Source organism: Scyliorhinus torazame, chromosome 28 (genome assembly GCF_047496885.1).
Source record: "Scyliorhinus torazame isolate Kashiwa2021f chromosome 28, sScyTor2.1, whole genome shotgun sequence".
Classification (NCBI taxonomy): Eukaryota; Metazoa; Chordata; class Chondrichthyes; order Carcharhiniformes; family Scyliorhinidae; genus Scyliorhinus; species Scyliorhinus torazame.
The window spans coordinates 24817260-24834594 of NC_092734.1; the positions used below are offsets into that span (position 1 = coordinate 24817260).

At 46.0% G+C, this 17335-nt stretch overlaps 1 protein-coding gene across 1 annotated transcript in view; it reads right to left on the reverse strand.

Moving 5' to 3' along the window:
* The window catches only part of caly (calcyon neuron-specific vesicular protein), a 54968-nt gene that overhangs the window by 14715 nt on the left and 22918 nt on the right, over nt 1–17335 (reverse strand). The window contains exons 2-4 of the mRNA XM_072491669.1: nt 15000–15153; nt 2774–2893; nt 2518–2631 (exon numbers count right to left, since the gene is read on the reverse strand). Of these exons, the coding sequence (XP_072347770.1) occupies nt 2518–2631; nt 2774–2893; nt 15000–15128 (363 nt within the window). The 5' untranslated portion in view covers nt 15129–15153. The remainder of the gene's footprint in view (nt 1–2517; nt 2632–2773; nt 2894–14999; nt 15154–17335) is intronic.

Consider the following 17335-nt stretch of genomic DNA (forward strand, 5'->3'; position numbering starts at 1 on the left):
AGTCACTGCTCCATTCACCTCATCACTAGTTTACCAATAATCTCAATCAATCAGGACTGACATTTTGAGGTGATCCATCACACCCACACCCACTTCACACCCCTCATGTCTCTCAGCCTGCATACACTGTCGGCTATCCACCTATGGCAGCCACATCAAAGACAGTCCCCTCTCTCCTGAAGGCCAAGGTGATGCACAGCTGTAGGCAGCAGGAGCTCACCTGGGTGGTGGAACGGGCAGGTTGGGGCGCTGGGGAGCAACCTCCTGTGGAGGTGACAGTGCCAGTCCCTACTGGGACGACCATTGCTGAAGTTGGGGCCAGCAATGGGGCTGAAAGTATCAAAGAGACTGGAATCCTCTTAACCAATTCTCCTTCGCACATCCCGCCTCCCCTCAACTCCCTTCTGATTTCCGAGCTGCATGAACCCCTTATTACGCCCGGCCTCCCCTCACACCCACCCCCTCGTGTCTTTCCCCTTTCAGATACCCAGGATGTGTAGCCTGACCAGGTACTGTAGCAAAAGGCAGAAAGACAGCGTTGATGAAGAGTTGAGTTTGCAGCCACCAGTTCAGATATGGACACTATGTAATTTGGAGAAGCAGCAATTGTGAGACAATAACAAGTGGGTTGCAGTGGGAGCAGGTGGGAAGAATAACGCAGTTTTCAGCTCTCCGGAGAGCAAAATCACACTCGAGACTTGCCGCAGAGGTACAGAATGAATAGCTTGATGGGGCCACTGATGGAGATGCACACTGCAATGTTGGGGGCATTGTGAAGCCTGTTGTGAATCCTGAGGTCAATGCCGCAGAGCATGGTCAAGACCAGCACTAACTTGGTACAGGGCGTCACACAGAGGGTTGGAGCCCATTTTAACCAGGGTGGACGTGTCGGCCAAGACCATTCACGCATTTGTAGATACAACCAGGATGGCCAATGTTGCAGCTTTCATTGCGGCTACAGGAAGGTGACCTCCAATGCCTTGTTGCTGCAGTGGAAGCTCAGACTGCTATCATGCGAGGTCAACTTGCTGCTATTATGCCCATGGACGACACTATTTAAAGGCTGTCTCCCAACAGAGATCCCACCCTCAGTGGCTCAATGGAGCACAAACCTGTTGACATTTCACAGTTATCACGGGTACTCATGAAGAAAATCAAAGATATATATTAATATCGACAATATACGTCAGCGTAAATGTGAACTGTTTAAGTTAAGCACAATGGAAGCCATATTTATAATCACAAAGAATCAGATTGTCATCTAGCCTGTTCGGACACTGTACAGTGTGCAGTCCATTGTGCAGTGTGTTGGCACACTAGTGCCAGACAATGCATTTTTCAGTGTCAATAAATAGTACAATGTGTTATATGGTGCTAGCATCGCAGTGTGCTGAATAATGTGGCTGTGCACAGTGTGTTGCTCTCGTGTGCTGTAATGTCAATGCACTGTGTACGGTGTGTTGAACAGTGGTTATAGAACACAGAGGTATCATAGTGTTTTCTGTTGTGATTGTGTACACTATAGTAGTGCATAATGTCCATACACTATAATGTATACTATGAAATTGTGCACTGTCAGTATACGATGGTATTGTACGATGTACTGTTCAGAGTGTCGTTACACTAAGGCATTACATAGTATGTTACACTGTGTGCCAGTACAGTGTGATATTATAAAATAATATCACACCACTGTAATACACTATAATATTATGCAGAGTGTTGCACCATTTAGTAGAACACTTTTGAACATGTACAGGTGAAAGAAATATTTGTTTTCATAGATACCCTGGGCTCTCTATATCATAGGATCCCTACAGTGCAGAAAGAGGTTATTCAGTCCATCAGGTCTGCATCAACCCTCCGAAAGAACAACTCACCTAGGCCCACTCCCTCACACTATCCCGGCATCGCCATAACCCCACCTAACCTGCACATCTCTGGACACTAAGGGGCAATTTAGCATGGCCAATCCACCTTGCCTGCACATTGTTGGATTGCGGGAGGAAACTGGAGCACCCGGAGGAAACCCACGCAGACACGGGGAGAACGTGCAGACTCCGCACAGACAGTGACCCAAGCCAGGAATTGAACCCAGATCCCTGGTGCTGTGAGGCAGCAGTGCTAGCCACTGTGCTACCCAAATATCCCTAAGGAATACGTTAAGGTTGCTTTCTAGATCGACAAGCAGGGAATGAGTTATCTCCGCGTCAAGTGAACAGGTTAGTTCCTATTCCTCCTGAAGGGTAAATATGTCCCCAGCTGCATAGTTGGCAACTAACAGAATTCACAACACATGAGGCGATTGATTCCCAATGCCAATCACATCAACTTTAAAAAGGGTTCCTGTGAGATTTTGTTACTTTGAGCTGAGCGTTAAGGATTTAATAGTCTTTATTGCAACAACAAGTAAGTAGGCCTTTCCATGCAGCGTTTCCAAATGATATTTCTTTCATTGCCCATAATCTGCTGTGTAAAATCTTGAAATAATAAGGGGAACACTGATGGTCAGCTTACCTTGAATACAAAACCCTCCGGGCAGCTTAACTGATCGTACCAGAATGCCTTGTACATGACCAGCATTAACAGGCAGGCCAGGAATGCCATCGTAATGAGAATTAATCCAGTGAGCTAAAGGAGTCAAACCATATGGAGAGTGAGGAGCTGGCAATATATATATATTAATGTTATTCCACGCGGAGGTTTGATGATGAGAAATTAACTTTATTGAAAGTGTGAGCGAGCTCTGTCCGTGATGGTTCAACGAAGTTACCTTGACTTTCTCTGATACTTCATCGTAAAGATTAATGTTCAGTTTCTTAATTCCAGGGATGTACAGCTTTTTCTTCTTCTTCTGTTGCAGCTGGTATTCTGTCCTGGTCTTCACCACAACCTGTGGGCAATTGGGTGGAAATTAAGAACCTGGCTTTGGACAAAATGTTCAAAACGTGGCTGGCAGCATGTCGAAGTGAAAGACGTACGTCACCAAATTTGGATTGTGCTTTTTCCTCCCCCCCCCCCCCCCCCCCCCCCGCCCCCCCCCTCGTTAGTGATTTGCACGTGATGTTCCCACGTCTTCTTCGAAAAAAATGTCCCCCCCTGTGTCCCAGCTAACTTTGAAAGAGTCTGCACATAATTGATGGGCTGAATGGTCTCCGTTCTGTACTGTGCTATTCAATGTCTCAGCTGCAAAGCGATCAAACTGTGCCGTGTCCCAGCTTCGTTGGAAGGGCATGTTCATCTGCTAACTTAATTGGCTTGCAAGCTATTTCACCATTGAGGGGAAGACAGGACAGAATGCAAGACAGGTATCATCAGCTGTTGTCGAAAGTCATTTCCAAACGAAAACAAATTTTAGAATCCCCACGGTGCAGAAGGAAGCCATTCGGCCCATCGAGTCTGCAACAATTCTCGGAAAGAGCACCTCACCCAGGGCCACTCCCCCACCTTATCCCCACAACCCCACCTAACCTCCGGGTCAATTTTGATCATGGCCAATCCACCTAACCTTCATATCTTTGGACTGTGGGAGGAAACCGGGGTACCCGGAGGAAACCCACGCAGTCACGGGGGGAACGTGTAGACTCCGCACAGAGAGTCGCCCAAGGCCGGAATTGAACCTGGGACTCTGGCGCTGTGAGGCAGCAGTGCTAACCACCTATTGCCCCAGACAATAACATGGAAAGCCTGACATTTCTTTCTTGATACAGAGCAGCAATTTCCTCAGATGACTGGGGTGCGTTAGGAGGGTTTTTAAGACCAGCCACTGCTCTTCAACCACAAGTTATGATTGTCCATCCCTTTTCTCACACAACCTTTCTGCTCCTCATTCATTATCCACACCTCAACGGGGCACATATTCAAGCTGCAACTTACAATGGTAAGACTGACTTATGCCAGCAAATTATTTGTAGCAGCAACATGTTCGTTTGCTCCAAGAACCCAAGCAAGCAAAATACAGTGGACCACATCATGGCAGTCAAGTAGGGGATGAACCCAGCGTCCGGGGTCTGTAAGGGTCTGGGGCCTCTAAGTTCCCTCCAACTGTGGTACATCTACTGTCCTTGGACAGGCACTTCAAAGTCAGCCAGTAAGATTATTTTAACAGGAAATTATATCTGTGCAAATAGACATGAAGATGACATGGGCCAGTTACACTAGTCACTTGTCTCCAAGAGTTTTGCATTACCTTCAGCCTCACCATTCACCATCCATCTCATAATGGACAGAGAATTGACAGATGGAATTTAACCCTGAACAGTGTGAGGTGGCACACTTTGAAAGGAGCAATGTGACAAGGGGATATTCAATGCATGGCCTGACACTGGGACGTTCTGAGGAACAAAGGGATCTTGGAGTGTTTGTCCATAGATCTCTGAAGGCAGAAGAGCAGGTTAATAGGCCGGTGAAAAAGGCATTTGGGACACTTACCTTTATCAATCGAGGCATAGATTACAAAAGCAGGGAGGTCATGTTGGAGTTGTATAGAACTTTGGTGAGGCCCCAGCTGGAGTACTGTGTGCAATTCTGGTCGCCACACTATAGGAAGGATGCAATTGCACTGGAGGGGCTGCAGAGGTGATTCACCAAAATGCCCCTGGATGGAACGTTTAAGTTCTGAAGCGAGGTTGGATAGATTTGGGTTGTATTCGCTGGAGCACAGAGGACTGAGGGGCGACTTGATCGGGGTCGACAAGATTATGAAGGGCATGGACAGGCTGGATAGGGAGCAGCTGTTCCCCTTAGTTGAAGGGTCAGTTATAATAATAATCATTATTAGTGTCACAAGTAGATTTACATTAACATTACAATGAGGTTACTGTGAAAATCCCCGAGTCGCCACACTCTGCGCCTGTTCAGGTACACAGAGAGAATTCAGAATGTCCAATTCACCTAACAGCGCGTCTTTCGGGACTTGTGGGAGGAAACCGGAGCACCCGGAGGAAACCCACGCAGACACGGGGAGAACGTGCAGACTCCGCACAGACAGTGACCCAAGCCGGGAATCGAACCCGGAACCCGGGCGCTGTGAAGCAACAGTGCTAACCACTGTTGAAAGGCCACAAGATCAAGGTGAGGGGCAGGAGGTTTAAGGGGATATGGGGAAAAACCTTTTTACCCAGAGGGTGGCGACAGTCTGGAACGCACGGCCTGGGAGGGTGGTGGAGGCGGGTTGCCTCACACCCTTTAAAAAGTACCTGGATGAATACTTGACACGTCTTTACACAAATACATGAAAGGATGGGAATAGAGGGATACGGACCCCGGAAGTGTAGAAGATTTTAGCTTAGTCGGGCAGCATGGTCGGTGTGGGCTTGGAGGGCCGAAGGGCCTGTTCCGATGCTGTACTTTGCTTTGTTCTTTGTACCATTCAAGGCCAACTGCTGGCAAATGGGGTTAGGTAGGCAAGTCAGGTGTTTTTCATGTGTCGGTGCAGACTCGATGGGCCGAAGGGCCTCTTGTGCACTGTATTATTCTGTGATTCTGTCATTCTGTGATATGCAATGGATGACCTTCAGAATAAAGTCTCAATGCAAGGTTTAGACCTTGCATTTAGATTCTACTCTTGCACCCGAGTTCTGCTCCACACTGCGGCATTCCAAACTTCCCCACGTAATCTGTTTCCTGTCATTAGCAACGACAAAATCCCACATTCCCAGCGAAGGGCTGTTCTCAGAGGGGCTGAGAATCGGAGGTAAGTCTACAAATACCGAAGCATGGATTCTCCTGTCTACGCTGCTTTCGAGCACCGCTCTCCACTGGGACCTCGACGTCAGCGACTTTACAGACAAGTCTCTGCAATGCTGTCAACTTGCTCAAATGCACTGGCATGAACAGTCACACTTGAGAGCGGCAGCATCAAGCTCATCCAGGATACAACTGAAAGTTCCTCCTTCGCCTGATCCAGGATTCAGTGGAAATAGCAAATTATAATAAGATTGGAACTGCGTAAAGGGTCAAGGGCCAGAATTATATTGAGTGTTGAAGGATATTAATGTGCTAAGCTGAATTATAGTTTGCACAATAGAGGTAGTGCTGCTAAATCCATTAATTTCAAATGGACTCAAAGTCAAAGACAATATCTGGCTATGGGTTTTCCACCATATAGAACTCTTTGCTCACAACATGCTCTTACATTGGTGAAAGTATCTAAACCAAACCTAGTTTAGTACCTGACAATGGGGTCATTGGCAATGAGGTCATTGGCAATGGGGTAATTAATAACGGGGTCCTGAGCAACAGGGTCATTAGCAATGGAGTCTGTAGCAATGGCATCATTAGCAATAGGATGAATTACGAATGGGGGTCATTACTAATGGGGGTCATTACTAATGGGGGTCACTACTAATGACCCCATTACTAATGGGGTCATTAGCAATGAAACCCATAGCAATGGAACCCATAGCAATGGAACCCATAGCAATGGGGTCATTGGTAATTGGGTCACTGGTAATGGAGTCATTGGTAATAGCGTCATTGGTAATGGGGTCTTTAGAAATGGCATCATTAATAGTCGGGTCCTGAGCAATAAGGTCATTATAATTGGGCCATTGGCAATGGGGCCATTGGCAATGGGGTCATTGGCAATGGGGCCCGTAGCAAATTTAGAAATTGGAATTTAGCAACCAGGTTGGATTGTTCATTCTGATAGCAAGGGACTGAAAATCTGTCCGAAGATTTTGGACTCACGGCAGCATTGTGAGACCAGCATGCACCCTAAACCAAGGTGCCTGAGGATCCATAGAAAATGGTCCTCGGGTTTCATGTGGATCTTTGAGGCAGGTTTCCAGCTTCAGTCGCACCTCCATAGACTGCTCGCCAGGGGGTGGGGGTGGGGGTGGGGGGGGGGGGGGGGGGGGGAGTGAAATGGATTACCGGTGTGGGACTGGATGGTTGTTATGCTTTCATGGGCAGGGTAATCATAGAATTTACAGTGCAGAAGGAGGCCATTCGGCCCATCGGGTCTGCACCGGCTCCTGGAAAGAGCAACCTACTTAAGCCCACACATCAACCCTATCCTTGTACCTCAGTAGTCCCACCTAACACAAGGGCAATTTAGCATGGCCAATCCACCTAACCTGCACGTCTTTGGACTGTGGGAGGAAACCGGAGCACCCGGAGGAAACCCATGCAGACGCGGGGAGAACGTGCAAACTCCTCACAGACAGTGACCCAAGCCGGGAATCAAACCTGGGACCCTGGAGCTGTGAAGCAACTGTGCTACCGTGTGACCCTCCCACTCATTTCTACACCACTCATGAATAATTTGTTTCACAATGAAGTTCTTCAATGGGCCCCTTGCTAACACATTCAAATCGAAGACCTGATGGGTGTCTCAACAAATGGGCCCTGTCAATTTAGCAATGGGACCAACACCTACACAGAGTGGACGCTGGCTATCTCACTGCTCAGTTGGTTTATTTTGCCTCCACTTTGTGCCCCCCAAAAACAGGCCCAACACAGACCAATTTCTAGCCAGTGGTTCCAGCACCCTTTGCAAATGTAAATATTTACAGTAAATGATGTCAATTCAGCAGTGCTTTGTCTCCTTTTTTGGTTGATTCTCCTGAATAGTGAGCGTCGATTATATCACCAAGATGCTGGTTAGGAGAAACCTTAGGCATCCTGACTAAATTATAAGTGGGCAGCAGATGGCAAATTGAACAGTTTGTCTGTTAAGACGGATCAGTGTGTGATTGTCTTTTTATAACAAGTCCTGTTCAAGTGGCAGAGCATTAATTTGTGATTTGAATAGAACAAGGAAGTTGAGTGCCATCAGGAGATTGCAGGTCCTTAACCAGAGGTGGATCATCTTAAGCTGTGTCTATTTTATTCCTCTCCCTCTTACCGCTGGGCTCACAGTAACAGCGAAAGATACTGTCCAAGACATCTTGTGGCTGGAACTGCAGCATCAAAAGGTCTATTTTAAGCTGTGAATTCTTTGGAAATAAACGTCGCCACCATACATTGCGGTCGCTGAGACTCGCGTTAACATTTTTCACAGCTGCCTGACAGCTGAACTGGATTGAGTGATTTATTACTGAACCATACAGATCAGGAAATCTCCAGGTTTAATCTTTGGTCCATGGTTTTATCTCAGCCCTGATAGCAATAGTACATTGCAATTGGCCTCAACGTCCCTGGACTGGAAGGGGGAGTGCAATTAGGCATGATTTTTGCCCCTCATTGCTCTTAATTACAAATAAGGGTGGCACAATAGCACAGTGGTTAGCACTCTTGCTTCACAGCGCCAGGGTCCCAGGTTCGATTCCCGACTAGGGTCACTGTCTGTGCGGAGTCTGCACATTCGCCCCATGTCTGCGTGGGTTTCCTCCGGGTGCTCCGGTTTCCCCCCACAAGTCCCGAAAGACGTGCCTGTTACGTGAATTGGACATTCTGAGTTCTCCCTCTGTGTACCCGAACAGGCGCCGGAGTGTGGCGACTAGGGGATTTTCACAGTCACTTCATTGCAGTGTTAATGTAAGCCTACTTGTGACAAAGATTATTATTATTGAAGTACATGATAGGAATCAAATTTAGCTTTGATGGAGCTGCTCGGGTTAAATAGCCTGCCATTAGCCACTGCCTAGACTACATATAAGAAAGGTCACTTCAGTAAAATACCAAAAGGGCCATTCAGATCCACAGAGTTGCATTGTCGAATCAGTTGATGCCCTCAGGAGAGGTTGAAGGATAAATATTTTTGCAGCATCCGCATCTGTGTCGATTCCACGAGTGCAGTGCCCAAAGGCAGTTCCTTGGTTCATTGTCTGCTGATGCGTCTATCTATGTCTGTTGAATTCACATTTTTTTCATTGGCAAAAGAAAGAATTGGGGATAAAGTGGCTGGAACCACAAAAAGAGAGAAGCTCAGACATTGTTCCTTGCCACACTGTCCTTTGAACTAAAAGAATATGCCGACTGTCCGTATATTACTGCTGGGATAAAGTGACTGAAGCTCTCTTTTTGGACATTGGCTCCTACTGTGTTGTAGAGAAGATGGAGCCGGATTGACAGTCTGATGTTTGTTAATATGCATTATCTACTGGAGGCATATTCATTGCAGTGCCTTTAATTAGTATGTTTTTCAGTATTCTAAATTATTTACAGTCCACAATTAACATAAATCACCATAATGGCTTTAGTCTTCAATTAGATTGATCTCAATATAAGCAAAAACAAGCATGTTACTTTGTATCTAGGTTACATTTGAATCTAGGTGGGAATTGAATTGAATCAGTAAGGCAGCTCCTTTTAAATTTCAGGAGTTTAAATTAATTTAAATTAAGCTAGTATTGTGCAGTGTAGGTTAACAAGGGCTGCCCCACCCACACACATAACTGGTTGGCAGTTAAGTGTCAGTCACTTTAATCTACTTTGATCTAAAAGCAGGTGGGGGAGGGGAGTCAATTCAGGACAGTTTAAAAAGAGCCACTTGTAACTCACTCCCAGTGAGTTCTCCCAGTGAGCCAGAGAGAAGACACAGCCAGAGTGAGACAGCAAAGAGTGAGTTTGGGAATTTGAATCGAGGTGGGAATTCGAAGCTGGGCTGGGAGGAAGTGCTTTTTGTGATTGGTAAGTAGTGTTTCTGTTTTTCTGTTTCTTTTCATTGGTATATTTATTTATTTTTTTCTTTGTTGTTTATTTATTTATTTAAATTTGGGGGGGGGGAATTGTAATTGTTGAAGTTAACCGAAGGTTTAAGACATGGCAGGAGATCTCACACCCGTGTCATGCTCCTCGTGTGCGATGTGGGAGCTCAGGGACACATCCACTGTCCCTGGCTCCTTCACGTGCAAGAAGTGTGTCCAGTTGCAGCTCCTGTTAGACCGCTTGACGGCTCTGGAGCTGCGGATGGACTCACTTTGGAGCATCCACGATGCTGAGGACGTCGTGGATAGCACGTTTAGCGAATTGGTCACACCGCAGGTGAAAGGTACTGAGGGAGATAGTAAATGGGTGACCAAAAGACAGAGCAAGAGTAGGAAGGCAGTGCAGGTGTCCTCTGCGGTCATCTCCCTGCAAAACAGATATACCGCTTTGGACACTGAGGGAGATGGCTCACCAGGGGAAGCAGCAGCAGCCAGGTTCATGGCACCGTGGCTGGCTCTGCTGCGCAGCTGGGCAGGAAAAAGAATGGCAGGGCTATAGTGATAGGGGACTCAATTGTAAGGGGAATAGACAGGCGGTTCTGCGGACGCAATCGAGACTCCAGGATGGTATGTTGCCTCCCTGGTGCAAGGGTCAAGGAAGTCTCGGAGCGGCTGCAGGACATTCTGCGGGGGGAGGGTGAACAGCCAGCTGTCGTGGTGCACATAGGCACCAACGATATAGGTAAAAAACGGGACGAGGTCCTACAAGCTGAATTTAGGGAGCTAGGAGTTAAACTAAAAAGTAGGACCTCAAAGGTAGTAATCTCAGGATTGCTACCAGTGCCATGAGCTAGTCAGAGTAGGAATGTCAGGATAGAGAGGATGAATACATGGCTCGAGAGATGGTGCAAGAGGGAGGGATTCAAATTCCTGGGACATTGGAACCGGTTCTGGGGGAGGTGGGACCAGTACAAACCGGATGGTCTGCACCTGGGCAGGACTGGAACCGATGTCCTAGGGGGGGGTGTTTGCTCGAGCTGTTGGGGAGAGTTTAAACTAATGTGGCAGGGGGATGGGAATCGATGCAGGAAGTTGGAAGGTAGTAAAACAGGGACAGAAATAAAAGGCAGTAAGGGGGAAAGTGTAAGGCAGAGAAGCCATAGTCAAAAATCAAAAAGGGCGACAGTACAAGGTACAGTGACTGAGGGGAGCTCATTGAATAGGACCAGGAATACTAAAAGAAATAAAACGGGAAGTGAAAACATTAATGGTAAGCGACGCGGCAGGTTGTTACATGAAGATATGGGTTCGGCGACAAGAAAAATTAGGAGAAAGGTTAAGAGGAAATATAACTTAGGAGAGGTTACTGATCGAGGTGTTATGATTCAGAACAGAGGTAAAAAAGCCAACATAAGTGTACTTTACCTGAATGCTCGTAGTATTCGGAATAAGGTAAATGAGTTGATGGCGCAAATCATCGTGAATGACTATGATTTAGTGGCCATTACTGAAACATGGTTAAAGGATGGTCACGACTGGGAGTTAAATATCCGAGGGTATCAAACTTTTCGGAAGGACAGAGTGGATGGTAAGGGAGGTGGTGTAGCTCTGTTATTTAAGGATGACATCCGGGCAACAGTAAGGGATGACATCGTGCTATGGAGGATAAGGTTGAATCTATTTGGGTGGAAATCAGGAATAGTAAGGTGAAAAAGTCAATGATAGGAGTAATCTATAGGCCACCAAATAGTAACATTATGGTGGGGCAGGCAATAAACAAAGAAATAACAGATGCATGTAGAAATGGTACAGCAGTTATCATGGGGGATTTTAATCTACATGTCGATTGGTTTAACCAGGTCGGTCAAGGCAGCCTTGAGGAGGAGTTTATAGAATGTATCCGCGATAGTTTCCTAGAACAGTATGTAATGGAACCTACGAGGGAACAAGCGGTCCTAGGTCTGGTCCTGTGTAATGAGACAGGATTGATTCAGGATCTCTTAGTTAGGGATCCTCTCGGAAGGAGCGATCACAATATGGTGGAATTTAAAATACAGGTGGAGGGTGAGAAGGTAAAATCAAGCACTAGTGTTTTGTGCTTAAACAAAGGAGATTACAATGGGATGAGAGAAGAACTAGTTAAGGTAGACTGGGAGCAAAGACTTTATAGTGAAACAGTTGAGGAACAGTGGAGAACCTTCCAAGTGATGTTTCACAGTGCTCAGCAAAGGTTTATACCAACAAAAAGGAAGGATGGTAAAAAGAGGGAAAATCGACCGTGGATATCTAAGGAAATAAGGGAGAGTATCAAATTGAAGGAAAAAACATACAAAGTAGCAAAGATCAGTGGGAGACTAGAGGACTGGGAAACCTTTAGGGGGCAACAGAAAGCTACTTAAAAAGCTATAAAGAAGAGTAAGATGGACTATGAGAGTAAACTTGCTCAGGATATAAAAACAGATAGTAAAAGTTTCTACAAATGTATAAAACCAAAAAGAGTGGCTAAGGTAAATATTGGTCCTTTAGAGGATGAGAAGGGAGATTTAATAATGGGAGATGAGGAAATGGCTGAGGAACTGAACAGGTTTTTTGGGTCGGTCTTCACAGTGGAAGACACAAATAACATGCCAGTAACTGATGGAAATGAGGCAATGACAGGTGAGGACCTTGAGAGGATTGTTATCACCAAGGAGGTCGTGATGGGCAAGCTAATGGGGCTAAAGGTAGACAAGTCTCCTGGACCTGATGGAATGCATCCCAGAGTGCGAAAAGAGATGGCTAGGGAAATTGCAAATGCACTAGTGATAATTTACCAAAATTCACTAGACTCTGGGGTGGTCCCGGCGGATTGGAAATTAGCAAACGTGACATCACTGTTTAAAAAAGGAGGTAGGCAGAAAGCGGGTAAATATAGGCCAGTGAGCTTAACTTCGGTAGTAGGGAAGATGCTGGAATCTATTATCAAGGAAGAAATAGCGAGGCATCTGGATGGAAATTGCCCCATTGGACAGACGCAGCATGGGTTCATAAAGGGCAGGTCGTGCCTAACTAATTTAGTGGAATTTTTTGAGGATATTAACAGTGCGGTAGATAACGGGGAGCCAATGGATGTGGTATATCTGGATTTCCAGAAAGCCTTTGACAAGGTGCCACACAAAAGGTTGTTGCATAAGATAAAGATGCATGGCATTAAGGGGAAAGTAGTAGCATGGATAGAGGATTGGTTAATTAATAGAAAGCAAAGAGTGGGGATTAATGGGTGTTTCTCTGGTTGGCAATTAGTAGCTAGTGGTGTCCCTCAGGGATCAGTGTTGGGCCCACAACTGTTCACAATTTACATAGATGATTTGGAGTTGGGGACCAAGGGCAATGTGTCCAAGTTTGCAGACGACACTAAGATAAGTGGTAAAGCAAAAAGTGCAGAGGATACTGGAAGTCTGCAGAGGGATTTGGATAGGCTAAGTGAATGGGCTAGGGTCTGGCAGATGGAATACAATGTTGACAAATGTGAGATTATCCATTTTGGTAGAAATAACAGCAAAAGGGATTATTATTTAAATGATAAAATATTAAAACATGCTGCTGTGCAGAGAGACCTGGGTGTGCTAGTGCATGAGTCGCAAAAAGTTGGTTTTCAGGTGCAACAGGTGATTAAGAAGGCAAATGGAATTTTGTCCTTCATTGCTAGAGGGATGGAGTTTAAAACTAGGGAGGTTCTGCTGCAATTGTATAAGGTGTTAGTGAGGCCACACCTGGAGTATTGTGTTCAGTTTTGGTCTCCTTACTTGAGAAAGGATGTACTGGCACTGGAGGGTGTGCAGAGGAGATTCACTAGGTTAATCCCAGAGCTGAAGAGGTTGGATTACGAGGAGAGGTTGAGTAGACTGGGACTGTACTCGTTGGAATTTAGAAGGATGAGCGGGGATCTTATAGAAACATATAAGATTATGAAAGGAATAGATAGGATAGATGCGGGCAGGTTGTTTCCACTGGCAGGTGAAAGCAGAACTAGGGAGCATAGCCTCAAAATAAGGGGAAGTAGATTTAGGACTGAGTTTAGGAGGAACTTCGTCACCCAAAGGGTTGTGAATCTATGGAATTCCTTGCCCAGTGAAGCAGTAGAGGCTCCTTCATTAAATGTTTTTAAGATAAAGAGAGATAGTTTTTTGAAGAATAAAGGGATTAAGCGTTATGGTGTTCGGGCCGGAAAGTGGAGCTGAGACCACAAAAGATCAGCCATGATCTCATTGAATGGTGGAGCAGGCTCGAGGGGCCAGGTGGCCTACTCCTGCTCCTAGTTCTTATGTTCTTATGTTCTTGTACAAAGTCCTGATTTTATTCTGGTGTAATTGATACTGTTCTGAAGTACTCATTTATCTGGACCCATTGTGATGAACGTATGAATTTCAGATATATTGTAATATATATGTTTGGTGCAGTAAAGGCTAAACACCTGGGTTAGTGTGTGTGACTGCTGCAGTCATATTTTTTAAAATCCTGGTTTGAAAGACAGCTAGGCTTTTTGGAGCCAGATGTGCAATTAAAGCATCGTAAAGGTTTGGGCTAATGGATTTTTATTTGATATTAAGAGGAATCCCTGGGGTGTAGATAATTGGAGACAGTGTGTTCAACTAAGTCAGCTGATGTAGTTAATGGGAGGGGTCAAGTGTTGGAACGAGGTGTTCTTTCCTCGCAGTCCGACAAAATTAAAAATAAACTATTGGGGTTTCTGTCCGATAGCCTAGCAACTTTTGTTGTCTGGTCTGGGATCGTAATACCCTGAAATTACAAAATGGATTCAACAGTATTCAGACTTAACGCCTTCACCTGGCATTGCAACCATCACAATTTCAGCAGAGGTATTAACTAAGGTAGATGATTTGCCCCTCCACTGAGATAACAGAGGAATTCACATGAATGTGTTGTAGTTTTGTACATTAGTGCCCCGTGGTGTAATCAATTTTTCATTTAATGGCTGCTATCGGCCTTTAATATCTTGGCACACATGCTGGGTGCTGCCTTTGCCATTTTAAGTGCCTTTTTCTCCCCTTTTGGTTTGGTCACGCTCTGGTCTCTAAACAAGAGACAGGGCGAGTGGTCTGCTTCGAGAGCGCCGGGCAGCGAGCGACCTGAACGATCACAGGGATGTCTGAGGACACTTGCTTCCCAATTTCCACTTTGTCCAGTGTGGGGAAAATGCCCTCGCTAGTCTCAAGATAGGGAAGCCCTTGTGCAGTGGACCGGAGGTTTGAACCCACATCCTGATCTCCAAAGAGCCAGTTCGTCATTTCTTCATTTTGCTTTCTCATCAATAAAATAATTTTAGTTGTGTGACATCAATGTAAGTTGCCCCCCCCCCCCCCCGCCAATCAAGCCCCAGCACGGTTGCCGAATATTTATGTGTACCTTTTCGGGGATGGGCTGCTGAAGCTGATTGACATCCAGTGGAGTTATCAGGGGGATGTTATCAAATCCATCATCGGCACCGTGCTCTTTCTCTGTCTTCTCAGAGAGATTGCACCCAGGCTTCACCATGTCGGGCTGGGATGATGGACGTCACCTGAAAAAGATTTTAAAAAGTTAACGAGGAACTTATTTTGACAAAGGAACTTGCGATTTAGCTAAATTCCAATTTAACTTTAAAAGTTCCCCTGTTCCTGGCTCCACTTTATTGAGGAGCATTGTTAATTTATTAAAGAGAGTTCACCCAGGGTCGCCAAAATACCGCAGTTCCCAGAAAGTTGAAATGTTGGCGCTGTTCCTCTCCCCGCAGATGGTACCTGACCTTCTGAGTATTTCTTCTATTTTCGGGTCAGTAAAATCTGCTCTGCATTTCTTGCTCCTGAATTCACGCCATGTCGAATTAGGATCTTAGTAGCGGACTTCGGGCGGAATTGGCAGGAGTTTGGATGCAGGGGAGGGAGGATGTGGAATGGGGAAGGAGCTGCCTTCGCGCGTCCATTCGGTTAGGTCCGGGGCGGGAATAGCCGGCCTTCCTGTCTGGATGTCAATTGATGCCCTTTAGTGGGCCGAATGACCACATAAGTACCTCAACCTGCTGCCGCTGGTATTCAACCAGTGGTGGACAGGGGAGTAGCCATGTGGGAAGTCCAAAAAACAAAGTTTGTCGTGTTTGCTGGCAGGCAGGCCACTCAAGTGCCTGATATTTCTTTACACTTAAAAACTTACCAAGCGTGTAACGATTTGGCTGCATGCAGTCATATACTTCATCGCCCGGCTTTCTGGGGCAGAACATCAGTTTGACGTTAAAAACCACCCGGCACTATTTCGGAACAGAGCAGGGGAGTGTTTCCTGGGTGTCCTGTCCAATATTTATTCACATCACAAAAAGGATGATCTGCTGATTATCACATTGCTGCGTGTCGGAGCTTGCTGTGCGCAAATGAGCTGCCCCGTTTCCGAAATCACCAATATTACCTGCACCTCAAAAATACTCCATTGTTTCAAAGCATGTAACAGCCTTAATGAAAGGTGCTATATAAATGCAAATCTCCCTTTAAAGGTCCGTTGTTCTCTACATCTGGACTAGGGTCTAGCAGCAAAGTCCACCATTAACTTCTCATGGCAGCTTTCCTCGTTCCCTCTCTAAATGTAGTCACCATTATTTCATGCCAAGTGGCGGCAGTTGTGATCAGCTCACACTCACGAGCGACAGAGTTCAGTTTGCGCAAAGACATTGCACATACGACCTCTGGGGACAGTCAAAAGAAAATGCTGGTTCGTTTATCTCACTAGTTTGCACTAGACTCGAGTGTTGATCACAGGAGGTAAAGGACAATGTCCTAACTGTGCAACCTCGCCCAATCGCCACACAACATCAGGAATCAAAAGTGGTCACTTATGCAACCATGGAGGAGGGTCAATATTGTACCATTTACAGACTAATGCCTGATCTTATTGGAGGTGGTGCCAGCTTCATCTGATCCCTCAGAAAATCCTGCGTGTTGCATTTGAAGCATCCAGCGTGCCTGATTGCTCCTTGCTCTGTGACTGAAGCCAGGCCCAAGGAGTGGATCTGGATGATAGTCTCCCTTACTATCAACATCTGACAAAAAGCACGGCTAAACGAAAGAAACAGATTTAACTGAATCCATACATCAGCTGGGTCCACAGACACTCAGCACACATCCGCCTTGACCCTTGTTTAGCTCGTGGCTGAACATTGCACACCTGCATGGCTAGGAAACACACAGGACACCAACAATCTGGCTCGCTGCCCTCAAATGTATTGTACTAAGCTGCCTCTCAGGAGAGAAGTATCAAGAGAATGTATCCATCCTCCAGCAAATTTGAATCTGTCGATCAGTGACAATCTGCAGAAGTTACCCCGAGACACTACCTAAAGCCTTGGAATCCATTCCGGTTGGCAGCCCTAACTCTCAAAATCTCGGGATTCCCACCAAAAGACATGTGATGGAGGATGTGTGAAGCACGAACACCAGCAGCGGCATTGCCTGATACATAAATGGGACAGAATGGACTGCTCCTGCGGAGATGCCCAAAGCATGGAGCATCTCGGCAGGCATTGCTGGCAGAGACGTTCCCTGGGGTAATAGCTTCCAATCACTTTGTATTACCAGAGTGAGTGAGTGACCAAGGTGTATATTGGCATTTAATGTTGCTTTTCAAGCTGCAGCAAGGTGGAATACTTGGCCAGTGAAGCAACTGATATGATTGTCTTCAGCTTTTCAACTTGTGCCGATGCAAGGAGAAAAGCTATG